The sequence below is a fragment of the Triturus cristatus genome, chromosome 9 (assembly GCF_964204655.1).
Source record: "Triturus cristatus chromosome 9, aTriCri1.1, whole genome shotgun sequence".
NCBI classification, from domain to species: Eukaryota; Metazoa; Chordata; class Amphibia; order Caudata; family Salamandridae; genus Triturus; species Triturus cristatus.
The window spans coordinates 1,148,414,496-1,148,430,458 of record NC_140592.1 but is presented as its reverse complement, the minus strand read 5'-3'; the positions used below and the strand labels follow the sequence as shown (position 1 = coordinate 1,148,430,458).

The 15,963-nt window shown below is 46.8% G+C and overlaps 1 protein-coding gene across 3 annotated transcripts in view; it reads right to left on the bottom strand.

Moving 5' to 3' along the window:
• GANC (glucosidase alpha, neutral C) overlaps nucleotides 1-15,963 on the bottom strand; it is a 386,043-nt gene that overhangs the window by 105,662 nt on the left and 264,418 nt on the right. For all 3 annotated transcript variants that reach the window (XM_085627093.1, XM_085627092.1, XM_085627091.1), the window contains exon 21: nucleotides 15,553-15,627. In XM_085627093.1, the coding sequence (XP_085483219.1) occupies nucleotides 15,553-15,627 (75 nt within the window). The remainder of the gene's footprint in view (nucleotides 1-15,552; nucleotides 15,628-15,963) is intronic.

The window sequence follows — 15,963 nt, the reverse complement described above, 5'->3', positions numbered from 1 at the left end:
GCTCCCAATTCTACCATTGTATTTGTATTTGTATTTGTACATGTAAAGCACGACATTCATCCTGACGGATATCACGGCGGTGTTTAGCGGAACATATGGTAGGTTGTATTGGGGGTCTTCAGCTACTTATCCCTATGACATTGGAAAAAGGTGTGATTTTAACTGCTTCCTGAACAACAAATAGTTTTCGGAAAGGCGCAGGTACAGAGGAAGTTCATTCCAATGTTTAGCTGCCAGATAAGAGAATGACCGACCGCCGGCTCGAACTCTTTTTATGCGCTTGGGTCTGGCTAATGCTTGGTGTCGTGATCTCAGGCATCTTGTGGGGAAATAAAATTCAATTTTGTTCTGAAGGATTTTAGGTCCGACATTGTGCAGTGCCCTGTGCGCATGACTCAACAGTTTGAACTGTGCTCTTTGGCGCATGGGTAGCCAGTGGAGTTCTTTCCTGCATGCGGGCGCAGAGCTGAATCTACCTTTATTACAAACAAGCCTGGTGGCCGCGTTTTGCAACACCTGTAAGCGTGAGAAGAGGTAGTCTGCCATGCCCACATACAGGGCATTGCCGTAATCCAATCTGCTAGTGAGTAGTGCCTGTGTGACCGTCCTTCTGCAATCTAGCGGGATCCAAGGGAACAGCCTTCTTAGGAGTTTTAGGATGGCAAAACCTCTACCACACAGGGTCCGCACATGGTCCTGCATGGACAGAGTGTTGTCAATGGTTATACCTACATTTTTTGCGCACTGTTTGGGCGCTGGGGCCTCTCCCAAGGATTGTGGCCACCATGTTGGGTCCCAGATTAAATGTGCTCCACCAAAGAGTAGTATCTCTGATTTCCCTGCATTTAGTTTGAGACAGTGTTTGGTCATCCATGTTGCCATCTCTGAAAGGCAATTGTTTAGCTTGACCTTGGTGTCTTCATGTCTGTCTTCTATGGTAATCATCAGCTGTGTGTTGTCTGCGTAGGCGCAGATATTACGTCCCCATTTCCTGCTAATCAATGTCAAGGGTGAAACATAGGCATTGAAAAGTGTCGGACTCAGGGAACCACAGCTGATGTCTTTCTTTTCCGAGAAGAACTGACCCATTTGTACCATCTGGGTTCTGTTTTTCAGAAAAGAGTTGAGCCATTGGAGGGGTTTGGCATGAATACCCTTTTCATAAAGGATTTTTAGCAAGAGATCATGTGATACCGTGTCAAACGCCGCCGACAAGTCCAGTAGGATCAGGGCAACAGCTTTACCCTGATCCGTCGATGATCTTATGTCGTCTAGGACCGCTAAAAGGGTGGTTTCTGTACTTTTGGTGGCTCTAAAGCCAGTTTGAGAACAGTCCAGGAGTTCGTTAGTGTCTAGTTAGTTGGCCAGTTGTCTGTTTACCAGTTTCTCCAAGACCTTAGAGAGGTATGGGAGCTGGGAAATAGGCAGATAATTTTCAGGGTTATGAATGTTTGTTCCAGCTTTCTTTAGCAGGGAGGTAGATATTCCCAGTTGATTTGGGGTAGGGAGGGATCATTAGTGAATGATGAATAGATTGTGCTGATCTTCTTGGAGAAGAACTCGGTAATCCTTTCACAGTTTTCCTCAGAAGGAGGCAGGGTTTGAGACAGACTGGCTGGTTTGCAAAGTTCCTTCACAATTCTAAAAAGTTCCTTGGCCGAGTTACAGTTTTCTTTTATCCGGGTGGAGAAGTAGGTCTTCTTTGCTGCTTTAATGGTGTTGTTGTATATCCTTAACTCAGTCCTATAATTTATTCTGTCTGATTCTAATTTCGACCTTCTCCAGGAGTGTTCTAGTGATTTACACTTCCTTTTCAGTGTCTTAAGGTCCTGTGAATACCACTTTTCAGAGAGGGACTTATTTCTGGCCTGGAATGTGAGTTTAGGTGCAAAAGTATCTAAAGTCTTAGAAATTTCGGCTTCGAGTCGAATAGCTTCTGTATTTGCTGAGGAATCTTCTAGGGTAGCTATATTGTCTAAAGAGAAGTGGACTTGAAACCAGTCCTGGGTGACTAGTTTCCAGGCTCTGTTTGCCACTCGTGCAGTTTTAATGAATTTGGTGGCATTCGTCGGCAGATTAAAAGTGAAAGATACAAGCGAGTGATCTGTCCAGGATACAGGGATAATCTCCTGGATCCTTGTTGACTCTATATTGGAGAATAGCAGATCTAAAGTATGCCCAGCGCTATGTGTGGGACCTACAATCCATTGCTTGAGTTTAAGAATCTGCATATCTCTTTCCAAATGCCTGGCAGTAATACTATGCGCTTCCTCGAAGTGCACATTAAAATCTCCTATGACTAAGTAGTGTTTGTGTTTTAGGCATAATGGGAAAAGTTGAGTAAAAAGTTTGGCACTCAAATCAGTTTGATGGCCTGGAGGGTAGTAAATTACTGCTCCCCCGAGCAGTATGTGGTTATTTCTAGATACCTGGAATGGTAGTATTTCATGCTCTCCCGTAAGCACCACTTCAGGCTGGAGACAGGTGAGGTGGTCTTTAAATATAATGGCCACCCCACCTCCCTTCCGTTCCTGCCTATCTTGTTTAAGAATTTTAAATTTAGGGGGCAGGGCATTGGCAATATCAGGGAGGTTCTTATCCCCCAGGCATGTCTCGGTTACAAAAACTAGATCGGGATTTCTCTCATTTAGGGTGTCCCAAATGTCAATGGTATGTTTGGGTATTGACCTGGCATTGAAGTATAGGCATCTTATGGTGTGCTGGTCATCTATCTCGGTATGGGAGTGGCCGTGAGGCATTAAACTCTGCCAATAACAGCCAAGACAGGAGAACGGTCCTTCGGTGTTTCCTGGACAGGCCTTCCTACATGGCATTTTGTTCCCATTTGTCTGGATGGGTGATAGCGCTAGCAGGGATTCTCTTGAGTACTGGATTTTTGGTCTAGTATTTGTCTCCGTGGGGTTGGTGGGGGTAGGGGTCGTGGCCCCTGGTCCAGGTCGGGAGCGGACGGGCGCAGACGGGCTTGCCTTAGGCACGCCTTTGGCGCGCCAGCGGCACGCCCGCTGCGCGCGTCCGCTGCGCGAGCGCTGACACATCGGCCCTAAGTAGGCGCAGGCGCGAGAGCTTGACTCCACCCCCTCCGGTCCCGAAGTGTCTCCCTCCAATCACTGGTGCTGCCTGCCCCGCCCTCCACACAATCGGCACTCAGCCGTGATGGATCGAGGCGGGGGAACCAGGTGCAGCCTCCAAGTACAAGGTAAATAAGATCGATTGCGCAGTGTGTTCTTAAAAGTATTTTTAAAATGATGCAAATATACAATGAAGTAACACAAGTAAAAACGGGTAAAATACACGGTTCAATGCAGGTTAAAAAGTCGCTGCTAACAGTTAAATACCGCCCGGCAGCCTTTCCAGGTTCCGCTGCGCGAACGCTGACACATCGGCCCTAAGTAGGCGCAGGCGCGAGAGCTTGCCTCCACCCCCTCCGGACCGGAAGTGTCTCCCTCCAATCACTGGTGCTGCCTGCCCCGCCCTCCACACAATCGGCACTCAGCCGTGATGGACCGGGGCGGGGGAACCAGGTGCAGCCTCCAAGTACAAGGTAAATAAGATCGATTGTGCAGTGTGATCTTAAAAGTATTTTTAAAATGATGCAAATATACAATGAAGTAACACAAGTAAAAACGGGTAAAATACACGGTTCAATGCAGGTTAAAAAGTCGCTGCTAACAGTTAAATACCGCCCGGCAGCCTTTCCAGGTTCCGCTTTTCATAGATTCGTAATAAGAAATCACAAATGACAAATCGTTATTTGATGCAACTTAAGATTTCTTATTAGGTATCTTTGTACATCAGGCCATATATCTTCAAAGTGTCTCTAAAAGTGGTGTCGTTTTGCTGATTAGGGACAGACGTAATGAGTTCCAGTGTTTGCCCATAATCTTAAAGAGTAAACGACCGCTGATTCTAGACTTACTATTAGAAAAGTGGCCTGCTAGGGTCTCTTTTTAAATAATGAAAAAAGAACCAGTGCCTTGAAGACCTAGAGGAGGTAGCGCCTGAGCTGGAGGGTCCAACAGCGACCTTAGAATTGCAGTTTGAATGAGCCGAGTGCACTACAGCATGTATTTTAGCCAGCCGAGATAGAGGGGCACAGACTTCATTTTTAGTATCTCGCCTGCGACAGCGCATGCCCTGCATGGCATGCGCTCACGAGAGATATTGTATACAACAAGGGCCTTGTAGCTTGGCCGTTGCCTTACATTTGTTGGCTTCTTTGTCACTTATTTGCTGCCTTTTAATTGGCCCATTCTCTTCTTTCGGCTGGACCAAGTACTGATTGCTTCAGCTTGACTGCTGTCCTTCCACAGATCACGCTGTGATTGAGACACTACTTTTATCATTTCTTCTTCCATGTTGTCCTTGTTGAACCTCTTGTCATTTGTAGTTATATCACAGGCTCTTCAAAAAAGCCCTTTTCTCCATTGAAATGGATGTTTATTGTGGCAAAAGATGTTATCTACTTTTATTGTGACAACAGTTGTTATCTGCTTCCAAATGTATTTACACTAGGAAATGGACATGGGCGCAATTGCGTTTTTTATATAATAGGATTTTTTGCCAAATTTCCATTTTTTTTCTTTGCACACAAATGTGCGGATAACTTATTTGCTCAGGATCACAGGAGTTTAAGCTGAGACCAAACAAACATTGGCAAAGCCAATAGGCCTCACCTCTGAGACTATTGGCTCTGCCACTGCCCTTTGTTCATGCTGTACATTGTGGGCATTGCAGATTTTGGCAATTATCTGTAGCCATGCTGTATAGCAGCGTGACTCCTGTGCAGTATGGCTAAAAATAATAATAAAACAAACATTGGCATAGCCAATAGGACTCGCCTTTGGGACCTTATAAGTGTTTAGCCATGCAACAGTTGATGCTGTTGTACCAATGATATTGTGCTGCATAACTAAATACTTATAAGGTCCCAAAGGCGAGACCTATTGGCTATACCAATGCTTGTTATGGTAATGTGGCTGTTGCATAAGGTGCTAACCTTTGCTGCAAAGATGCACAAATAACTTGATTCTCACAAGTTCAAATCTTGATGAGTCCAATCTTGACTTTCTCTCTTCTGAGGTCGGTAACATTAGTACCGCTGAGGAGCGTAGCATTAAGACTTGTTATTCAGTGTCACGAGGCAGCGTGAAATATCTGAAAAGCACTTAATCGGTCGGTGCACTCCCTGTTTGCTGGTAGTAATATGTATATCTCCCCACTGCCACCAAACTTTAAATATGAGGACCAGGTTTCGAACGGGTTCCTGCCAGAGTAGCAAGCCCAGTCATGCATATTTCCACACACAGACACTGTTTGTGCATACTACCGAGAGATAACACTGTGCTACCTTTTCTGATTCATGAAATACCAGCCGTATCACAGCACCGCTTCAAAGCAGCGCCTGCTCTGCGGTGTGTGCACGTGAATCCCTCTGCTTTTCTTCTTGTGTAACACTGCCCCCTTTTTCTGAAAGCTGGAAGTGGGCAGGACGTTCACTCCTTGGCATGAGCGAGGCGGCTCGTCTCTCATTTATACAATAGACATGGAGAGTCATTGTTGCATGGCGGGATACGTTCAGACACGACAACAGCAATGCAGGGCAACAATAAGCATAAGGCGTGTTCCGCTCAAATAGTTCTGCAGGGTGTGTTTTGAATAAACACGCCGAGTTGTGCAGCTTGTTCCCCTGAAGGTGGTGTTATTTTTAGGGGAAGTGGAGCACGGAGTGAGTGATATAGAACTGAGGCAGCGTGTTGAGGTTCTGTTGTGCGACAGCGATCGCAGCCTTGAGACAGAGAAAAGTGTGGTTGCCGCGTGTGCTATTATCAGAATTTCAGGCCTGTATTTACATCTTCAGCTCGCGAGCGGAAGACAAGTGTGACTACACTCAGTGCATCAGTGAAACGTGCAGGCTGCGCCACTGTGTATTTCCGTCGTGTAAGGGGACATAAACGTTACGGGCTCGTTATTCTGCAATTGCATGCCATATTTGCATTCAGATGTAAGCACATAAACATTCATTATTGCATTTCAATGTCGACCATGCTGTTAGACAAGTGCACATAAATTGTCAGTTTGAAAGAAAACAATTTAGCTACAGAATCACACGTGCATAGCAAATAGGTAGTTCACTGCTCTCTGTTCCCTTATTGAAACAGGGAAGAGAGATTCCGAAATGGGTTGATCCTTTGTTAAAACAAGCGTGCGCGCCTCGCGCTGAAAGGAGGCAGCAGGGGAAGGGGAGAGAGGAAGGGGCCGGCGCCTGTTTCCCTTGCGGGAGTGAGCGAGTTAATTACAAACATATGGTTTGAAAGCTCGCTCCCGCAAGTGAATCGCCAGACGTGCACGCGTTGCCATTGGAAGCAATGCAACGCGTGCACGTTTTTGCGGGGAAAGCTGTGCCGATTACTAAAGGTCTCTGCGCTGCGTAGGCAAGACCTAAAAAGGACTATGGTGCATCCAGCACTAATGTGCTTTGAAAGAAAAAGCGAACTAGCCCTGGCTGCGTCATAGGGCTTTTTAAAATTACTCTTAGCCACAATGCAGGGCATGCGTACTTCTGTACATCATGGCTACAAAACATTGCCAAAGCCATTAGCTCTCATAATCGTGACCTATTGGCTTTGTCAATGCTTGTTGTGAATAGCAATGTACTTTTTCAAAACTCGACTAAAAGTGTAAATTAATACATTTTGCATGTTAAGGGAAATTTTTTCCTGTAAAGTAGCGACTCATTTAAGTGTTTTCCACATTCAAAATTATCCTGAAGGAAAACATTCAAAATGTTACCCTGATTGAAAACCACTGCTTTAAATGAATGCAAAACATGGTTTGTGCTATACTGTCAGTTAGGAACAACATCATATAATGAGCACTAAATGATGAAACATTTAATGTATGCACATTTATTTATCAAAACTGAGGACATGCGCAAACGCATCATTAGACATATAAATGACAGTAACGCAGCTGCACGTGTGCAAACAGAGATGCAAACGTGAACAGACCACATTTTTGCACAGACACACATTGGTCATGATATGGCGTTCAATGAACAGACCACATTTTTGCACAGACACACATTGGTCATGATATGGCGTTCAATTTCTGCGTATGTATATTTTTTGCGCACGAAATTAGATGAGGAAAATGTCAAATGTTTTCTCTTGCAGCTGTGCAATTACAACTGCGGCCTAGAGATGTGTCTATGTTTCTACACTTGATAGTTTTGTTTCAAATGCCATTGTTGCACAACCTATCTCTATTGTTGCTAGAAAAATGAGCGTGGAAAAAAGGTCTATCTGGAAACACTTTCCAGAATAGTAAAAAATTGTATTGCCTTTTTCTGAGTTGTGATGTTTCTATTTTTGGCTCACTGCTGACACTGCACGTGGGTCGGGCTGGCTATCACGTGTTCAAGCAAAGGCCATTCAGAGAGAAAGGATACAGCTCAGTCAAGGCATAACCACGCGAAAATGTATTCCGTAAGGACCCAATTCACGAAACGAGTAGTAAGTTTGCACATAGGCATCAACGAGCGGTGCAGATTCTGTACTTTGTGCAATTGACAAACGTCCCAGAAGTACGCCTGCAGAGCCGCCAGGCGCGAGTCAACCGGGAATGTCACGCGACTGTTCCCATGGGCTACAGCGCCCCCTGCAGTCCTCACAGGTTGAATGGAGCTCTTCTGTGCAAACGCACTTTTCGTTTCTTTCCTCTCTGCAGGGAACAAACATTTCCTCACGGTAAACACGTTTTCACGGGGGTGTAACTTCTTGGTGTGGTGGGGGTGGGGGGGTTTAGGATGGAAACCCCCCTCCGCTAACATTTACCAGTCGTATCTTGGCCCTGCTGGTCGGGACCCGTCATCACTTCGAGGCGTATTGGGGTGTTCAGGGTGACAGGCGGTGCTGACATCAGAGGATCGTGAACGCGATGACCAGGCAGGGCACGTCTGACATAGAATCACGCCCCGGTACATGGAGTCCACGCGCACCACGCGTCTTCCGTCTGTAGTGCTACTGGGGAGACACAACGAGTCGGGCTTCGCAGCGCTAGCGCCTGGTAGCACTCTTGACTGACACTAGCAATTTCTCCAGTTCTCAACAGCAGTGGGCTTCTCATCAGTCAATGATGTGTATTCATGGACAAGTCACGAGGCTCTTGCATGGTGCCAAGAGGAAAGAGGTCTGATTAAAAAGTGCATTCTGGCACGCCGGGGGCCACACTGCCCTGACGTGCAGCAGCAGCGTCACCAACGTTGCACCCAGCCATCTGTGTGGTGGTGCTGGTTAGACTCTTAGGTTTGTCATTTTTTGCAGTTCCAGAATTGTTGTAAATTATTTTGATTGTAATTGAAGAGATTATGACAGACAAAACAGTAAACATCAAGTGAAATAAAAAAAGATTCTCGTGGTCTTTCCCCCAGATCAAAGCATAGGAGGACAGCACAATGAGCAATAGAGCAGGTGGATACCCAGAATGGACGCAGTGTACAAGCAATATCAACCAGAGGTAAAGAGGGCTCAGTTAAACGGAGGATCCGGGGGGCTGAAAGGACGATTGGGGGTGAGTCTGCACGGGTCGTAGTGCTGGGGCGGTAAATCTGGAGCTGTTGACTGCCCAGACCCTTCCGATGACTGATCTGAGGGGTCGTCAAATGCGCTTTGGAGGCGATAGGCACAGCACGGTCCCCATATATGCTAAGGCCGGAATTCCCTATATTAATGGTACCCACTCTACTTGGCGCAAGGAGTCATCATGTTTCATAAGGCATATTTTCTCGCATACTTTGTTGCTGAGATCTGTTGAATGGTCCTTCCCCGTCGCCCCACCATCCAGCGTCAGCCTGCGTGGGTGCTCAGCCCTCCAACCCTACCCGAACCCTGGCTGCAAAGCACCTCAGAAGAAGCTGGGCCTCTAGAGTTACGGCAGAACACTACCACTATGGGTAGGTGGTGCCATGCCTCTAGGCCTCGGTGCTGTCAGACACTGTCTGTCAGCCAGTCCTATGCCGGGAGCATGAATCTTTGACAAAGATCAGATAGCTAACCTGCCAGCCTCTTTTCTAAGTCGCTGCAATCGTTTAGCCATCCTGATTATGTCACATTTCAGATGACTGGCCGGCAGCACACTTAGGACCTCATTTCGAGTTTGGCAGTGTGGCAGCGGACCGCCACGACAGCGCCCTGCCAAACTTGTACTGAGACCACCCGCTGGATTCCAACTGGAATCCAGGTTGGGCGGTCCTGCTTTGGCGGTCCCACGGCAGTGCTGTGCTAAGGCTCTCATGTGGCCGTAGCAGGGAATTGTTGTGAGACCGCCAAAGGGCGTTCTTGCATGGCATGGACTGTTAAGTCATGCCGTGCAGGAACTAGGGGTGCATACATACAGGGGGACACAAGTGCCCCGCTTCATACATCGCCTGGCCCTAAGGCAACAGGGGGCACTACAGCCCCCTTAGTTTCCTTACAGACACACTTTTCACGGCAGGTTCACCAGCCTGAAAACTGTGGCGGTGCTGCAGCGGCACTGCCAAGCATAGTGCGAGCCACAGACCGCTGCAAGACCGCCAGGGATTGTGGCACCCTGATCGTAGTAGCGGTCCTATGGCAGTCCGACTGGCCAACTCCTAATACGGAAGTCGGACCGCTGATGCAGCGGCAGCCGCACCACGGCCGCGGGTTTGGCAGTCCATCAGACCACCAAACTTGTAATGACCCCATTACAGTGCGGGCATCTTTGTCACCGCTTGCCACGCCTGCATTCATTTCAGTATCAGCACAATGTTCCAAGCAAAATTTCACTTGTTTTTCTCTTGGGCTTCCTCCATCCTTTACGATACTTCCAACACAGACCATCTTACTTTTTTTTTGGACAAAATCCATGTGAACATTACTATTGAGGTGAGCACATATCGCCTCATTAAATCAAAGAGAAGAAGCATTGGCATAGCCAATAGGTCTCGCCTTTGGGACCGTATAAGTGTTTAGCCATGCAACAGTTGCATAACTAAATACTTATAAGGTCCCAAAAGCGAGACCTATTGGCTATGCAATGCGGCCGCGAAAGTGAAAGTGATCGCGATCGAGATCAAACATCAAAGCGGCCGTGAAAGTGAAAGTGATCTTGGTAAAGCGCGGCGCGCGCCCGCGCACATGCACTGTAGCTCTAGGCTGGCCTGGTAGCACTTTTTGGAGCCTTCTCAAAAAGTCTCGCCGGACCAGCGCATGCGTTGGGTCAGGCGAGACCTAAAAAACCCAGTGGTGAGTATTCATGACAGCAGAATATACCCACATGGATCTCATTATCCAATCCTTCCAACTCATTCCCATGCCATCCCTTTGGCATTTTATATTTGCTCATTCTCCCACGCTTAGATCCTTCAACAAGTCCTCTATGCCTCGAGCCTTTTTAGGTCTCGTATAGAGCAGCGCATGCGCTGCCTCTACGAGGCATCAAGTAATTAGTATTAGAGGTGAAACTCCACCCATTGCATTTTTTTTGTTTTGTCCCTTGCCATTGGTTTAAATCTGGCATTGCTCTTTTCATCTCGCTCATTATTGGCTGGTGGTCCGATGCGTCACTTCCGTTTTCTTCCGTTTTAGGAGGAAGCAGCATCGACTAACTACAGTTACGTTCCGCTGCTGGGCTCTTATGTTTTTATTTAGGGACTATTTCCTCGTTTTCAATAAAATGGCGCTGTGCGGCGAACACAGCTTTATCATGGCTGCGTCACTTGTTTCTTTAAATTGCTCCAACCCCGTCTGCAATCCTGCTATGTACATTCATTTCCACTGTTTCACGTCGTGTTTTGAATGGGACTCCATTACGGTAAGCGCTGGGCTGTGCGCTTACAACATGTGGCGCTGTGCATCATGTTGCGGTAGCTTATTTCAGCCGCTGACCCGGGGTGCTCACCTCCTCTCCAGCCCCTTCACCTCTCCCCACTCAGACGTTTGTCCAGAGGGCATCAATCCGTACTGCTGCTCCGCTTCTCCCGGGTCAGGGTGGCACCAGGTTTTTAAGCACTAGAATAGATGGGACGAGAGGGGTGGTACAGGGATCTCGTGTGCATCCTTCGCGTAAGCCTCTTTCCCCGCACCAGAGCACACCGCAGGGCCCTAGCAATCCATCTGGGGTGGCATCAGTCAATGCTGATGTTGTCCTGCCGCTAAGAGAAGCGGGCTACTAATTTTGCGCCACTATCGGTGGGGGTGGCAGTGGCCCCACGCGCAGCCTCGGCGTAAGCACTTCTAGTTTCATTAATTTATTAATTATTGCTTGAATACCTGCTCCCGCCTCAGCCATTCTTTCCTCAACTCTCTCCAGGGCTGTGTGCGTGGAGTGATCTCCCACATGCATCCCATCTCCCGGGCAGCGAACGTCTCCGGGACAGGCACTGACTGCGGTCCAGGGTGTACCTCGCCAGAATGCATCCCCTCCACTTCACAGCGAGCAGGGTCCGACCGCCCGGGCTAGAGGACCGCTGGCACACATGAGGTTAAAACAATAAGGGGAAGCGTGCACATATTTTGCCTGTCCCCATCCTGCATCTGTTGCTGTGGCTGATCGATTTCGGTGTTGTAAAAATGTAATGTACGCTATTTTTGAGCAAGGAGCATTAGGTGCGTGGGGTGTGATGCTGGGATTTCAACACGTTTGTGGTCTAGCAAATTTTGGCGTGGGCATCACTGTGTGTTAAAGGCATTTGGGATGGTTAAAGAGGCAGCTGAGTGATGAGTATGCTGACGGGTAGAACTCTGGCATGGTGACAGGGGGCTGAAGAGAGGGGGGCACGTGGTCACAGGAAATATTATCGCAGCAGCATTGCTGATGTTTATGCGGACCTTCCTGTTTTCTTGCATGTATGCTTCTTATACTGTGCTTACAATAATATTGGGTGGCCTTTATACCAATATGTGCACGTCTCGTACTGCATGCGTGATTGCGGGATTTCCCATAGTGCTGGAGAATTGAATTTCTCTATCTCTCACCTGTCCTGGCTTGTGGTCTCACAGAATGTTTCTACATTCAGGTGTTGTGGTCGGAGCTTACTCGTGGATACTGTGGAGGGGGAACATATTGTGTTTTAGAAGACATTGCAGTTCAGTCGCATAAGGTGGTATTTGATTATCTAATGCATACCTTTCAGTCAATTTTATTGCATTCAATACATTCCTTCCTTTCATATTTTTCATTTTCAGAAGCACACCAGTCCAGCACCATCCGTTCCGTAGCTCCACATATTTTAAATAATCCTATTCTGATCGCCTGCATTTGTTAAGGATGTCCGAAAAACAGTTAAATGTGCAGCACACTCTGTGTATACCAAAGGCAATAACGGGGACCGATTCAGCTGAAAACAGTTGTCCAAAATTGTTATTGTCAAAGCTGCGGATCGGTTTCATACAAGGCAACGCGCCTCGAAGCCGTGACTTGCAGCCCTGGGCCCTGGTTTTTAGAAGCACAGCCCATGGTCTTACGGGAGTCATACTGGCAACCCGAGAAGCTGGAAGATATTTCGGTAGTCCGGAGTGCCTGCTGCAGAGGTGCTGTTGGGTCGACTCCCTCAGAACCGAACTCGGCTTTCATCCTTCTAGAATCACTGCAAGGGCCATACCAGCGGACGCGAATCACGCGCATTATTCTAGCCCCAAGGGGGCGGTGAATGCTATAACAATATCCAGTGTTATCAGTGTTTAAACTCACTTTCATTATGTACTCGCGTCAGGTGTTTTCGGACCACAATTCTTCACCAGGGAGATGGTGCACCGACCCTGGAGACCTCTCAAGCCTGAGGGAAACGTTTACTTCAGTGGGGAGTTCATTCATGGGCGGTAGCTCCACAGACAATAACCATTTACATGTGCCTGAGCAGGGAGGGGCGCGAATTCCAAGGAGGGGGCTAGTGCGATGAATTACTAAGCACAAAGAGGCGTTTGATTGGCCAGGGGGTGAGATTTGTATGTGTAAATGGTAATTAACACGCACTGTGCTGCATTTCTCCGTGTTGTAAAGCCATGTCTCTTCCTACCATGTTCTCGGAGTGTGTCCACAGTCCCTGAATCCCTCCTTGCTCAGTCCCTTATGCTCATTTACATTGTTTTCTGGGTGTGTGCTTGCACTGATCCTTATCTCCCGCCAGACGTGCTTCCATCCAGGGCACAATTCTCTTCACTTCTCTTTACTCAACAATCCCCCGTGTCCCATTGTTTTCCTTCTCTCATTCCTCTCCACCTCTGTTTATTGTCTTTCACCCTCTATGCATTGCGTTCCTTCTCCTCCGCTGCTTACTCCAGCAGATCAACCCTCTTTTCATCATTACTTTCGGTCCATCGTGCTTTTCTTGTTTTCTTTCTCGCCTCCCACCTCTCCGACTTCCGTCTCACGTCTTCCTTTTTACATCTCCCCTCATTTGCGATTTTCTTTACACTTTTCTTCCTCAATATTGTTCTCAAATCCCTTCCTATTTGCTCATTTTCTAGCACTCCATAAATCTATCTCGGTTGCCCTCTTCCATACATTCTTAGGGTTTGTGTAAAGTTTGACTATGTCCCTCTTTAGTCAATAACACCACCACAACCAGTAGCATCAGTACCACCAACAATCATTACCACCACCACCAATAACAGTACCACCAACAATACCACCACCACTACCAGTACCACCACCACCAGTACCGCCACCACCAGTACAACAACCACCAATACCACCACCACTACCACCACCACCACCAGTACCACCACCACCAGTAACACCACCCACCACCAATACCACCACCACCACCCCCACTAGTACCACCAGTACCACTACCACTACAACCACCAGTCTGACCACCACTATCACAACAAATACCAACACCAATACGACCAATTCCACCACCACTACCACCACCGCTACCACCACGACCACCAATACCACCACCACCAGTACCACTAATACCATCACCACCAACACTGCCACCAGTACCACCGCAAATACCACCAGCATCACTTCCACCACCACCAGTACCACCAACAGCACCAACAACACCAGTACCATAACCACCACCAGTAAAACCACCACTACCAACAACAAAAACTACCACCACCACCACTAACAATAACACCACCAATACCACCACCACCAGTTCAACAAACACCAGTATCACCACCACCACTACCACCACCAGCAGTACCAACACCACCAATAACAACATCTCCACCACCACCATTACCACCAGTACCACTACCACCAACAGTAACACCACCACCAATAACACCACCACTACAACCACCACTACAACCACCAATACCACCACCACTAACAAAACTAGTACCACCACCACTACAAACAATACCACCAGTACCACCACCACTAACAGCACCAGTACCACCACCACCACCACCACTACCACCACTGCTACAACCACCATAAGTACCATAACCACCACTACAATTATTGCTATTACTACTCTGTGGTGATAGTAATAATAATAGTGGTAGTTATGATACAGGTGGAAAATTACTGTTATAAATTACAATACCTTTTTAATTTTTCAAAAGGCATTGCCCTTTACATTACCAATAGCTCTAAAACTCGCAGTTGCGAGACCTATTGCATTGTAAATGCTTGTTTGGATACCATCTGCACTGACCATATATTCCGGTGCGCCTAGATTCCTACGTTGAATGACTTACTGAAATAATCCATTGCCGCCAAAATGCATTTGGGTATCCACATCGTGAAACGGATGGCACCCTCTGTGCACTCCCGGAGCACGCTCTGAGTACTCACGATAACCAGTGGTACCCTAAATGCCTTGTCTCACACATAACGCATTCCAATACCATTTTTCAAATATATTTTTCTTTTCCTTTGTTTCTCCACAGGGAATGCATTTGTCAATGTGATGAAACCCCTTTCCCTTTTCCAACACCACCACAACGTTTAGCAGAAATTTGTGAATGATCACAAACTTGCACTTATAGTCACATACTTTCAAGGCTGAACATGACTCGAACGCACAAACCCACACATTGCATAAGTTTTACTCTTGCAGAATACTGTGCAAGCCTTGTGTAATATTCTGCAGTAGTAAAAGGATTTACGACTACAAGTTCTCCTCCTGTGAATACTTTTTACTTGATCATCCAGCCATTTGCACTAGAGAATTAAATGTCTAAGATGTCTACTTATTTAAACATTGATTTATTAAACCAAATTTGATGCAAGGAAAATATTTTCTGGATGAATCATTTTCAAGAAGGCAGACAAGCAAAATATGTGAAGCGTCATATCCTGGAGAGTCAAGAAAACGTTCAATTAAATCCATGAACACTGCTGAGCTTGCACCAGTGAAACTGTATGTGCAGCATTGATCAAATGCATCGACCTATAAGGAACCTTATAATCATTGCTATCGCCTTTCGCAGCTGCATCATAATGAATGAAACCATGCCAAGTAACCCCTATAGGAAACTACTGAAATACACTGAATGCAATATTTCCTACATTACTTAGAACAAATATTTCCCGGTAAATACTTACATTTTCCAAAGTAACTGGAATCTTTCGCGCTGAAGCACCTTCGAACTGCTGAAAGCTTCGAAAGTCATACCAAACCTAGGAAATGGAGAAGAGCATATAGGGGAAGAAACTAAAACATGTTTTAATGTCAGGGATTAAGAGTGGAAAGTGATTACAAGGACATCAGCAGAACAAATAGACCTCTTTTTGTAAACTGTATTTTATGCATTTGATAGAGCACAGGACAGTCTGTAAGAAGCAACAGGGCCAACGCTAAATGTGTGCCTCCCGCTGCAAATGGTCGGCACGTGCACTCATTTTGGGGGAACAAGACTTTTCATCTTGAGACGTTGACCAAGAGCAGGCGACAAACCACAAGCATACTACGTACAGCCCTGATAGAGACCCACAGCAAAAAAAATATTCAACGTT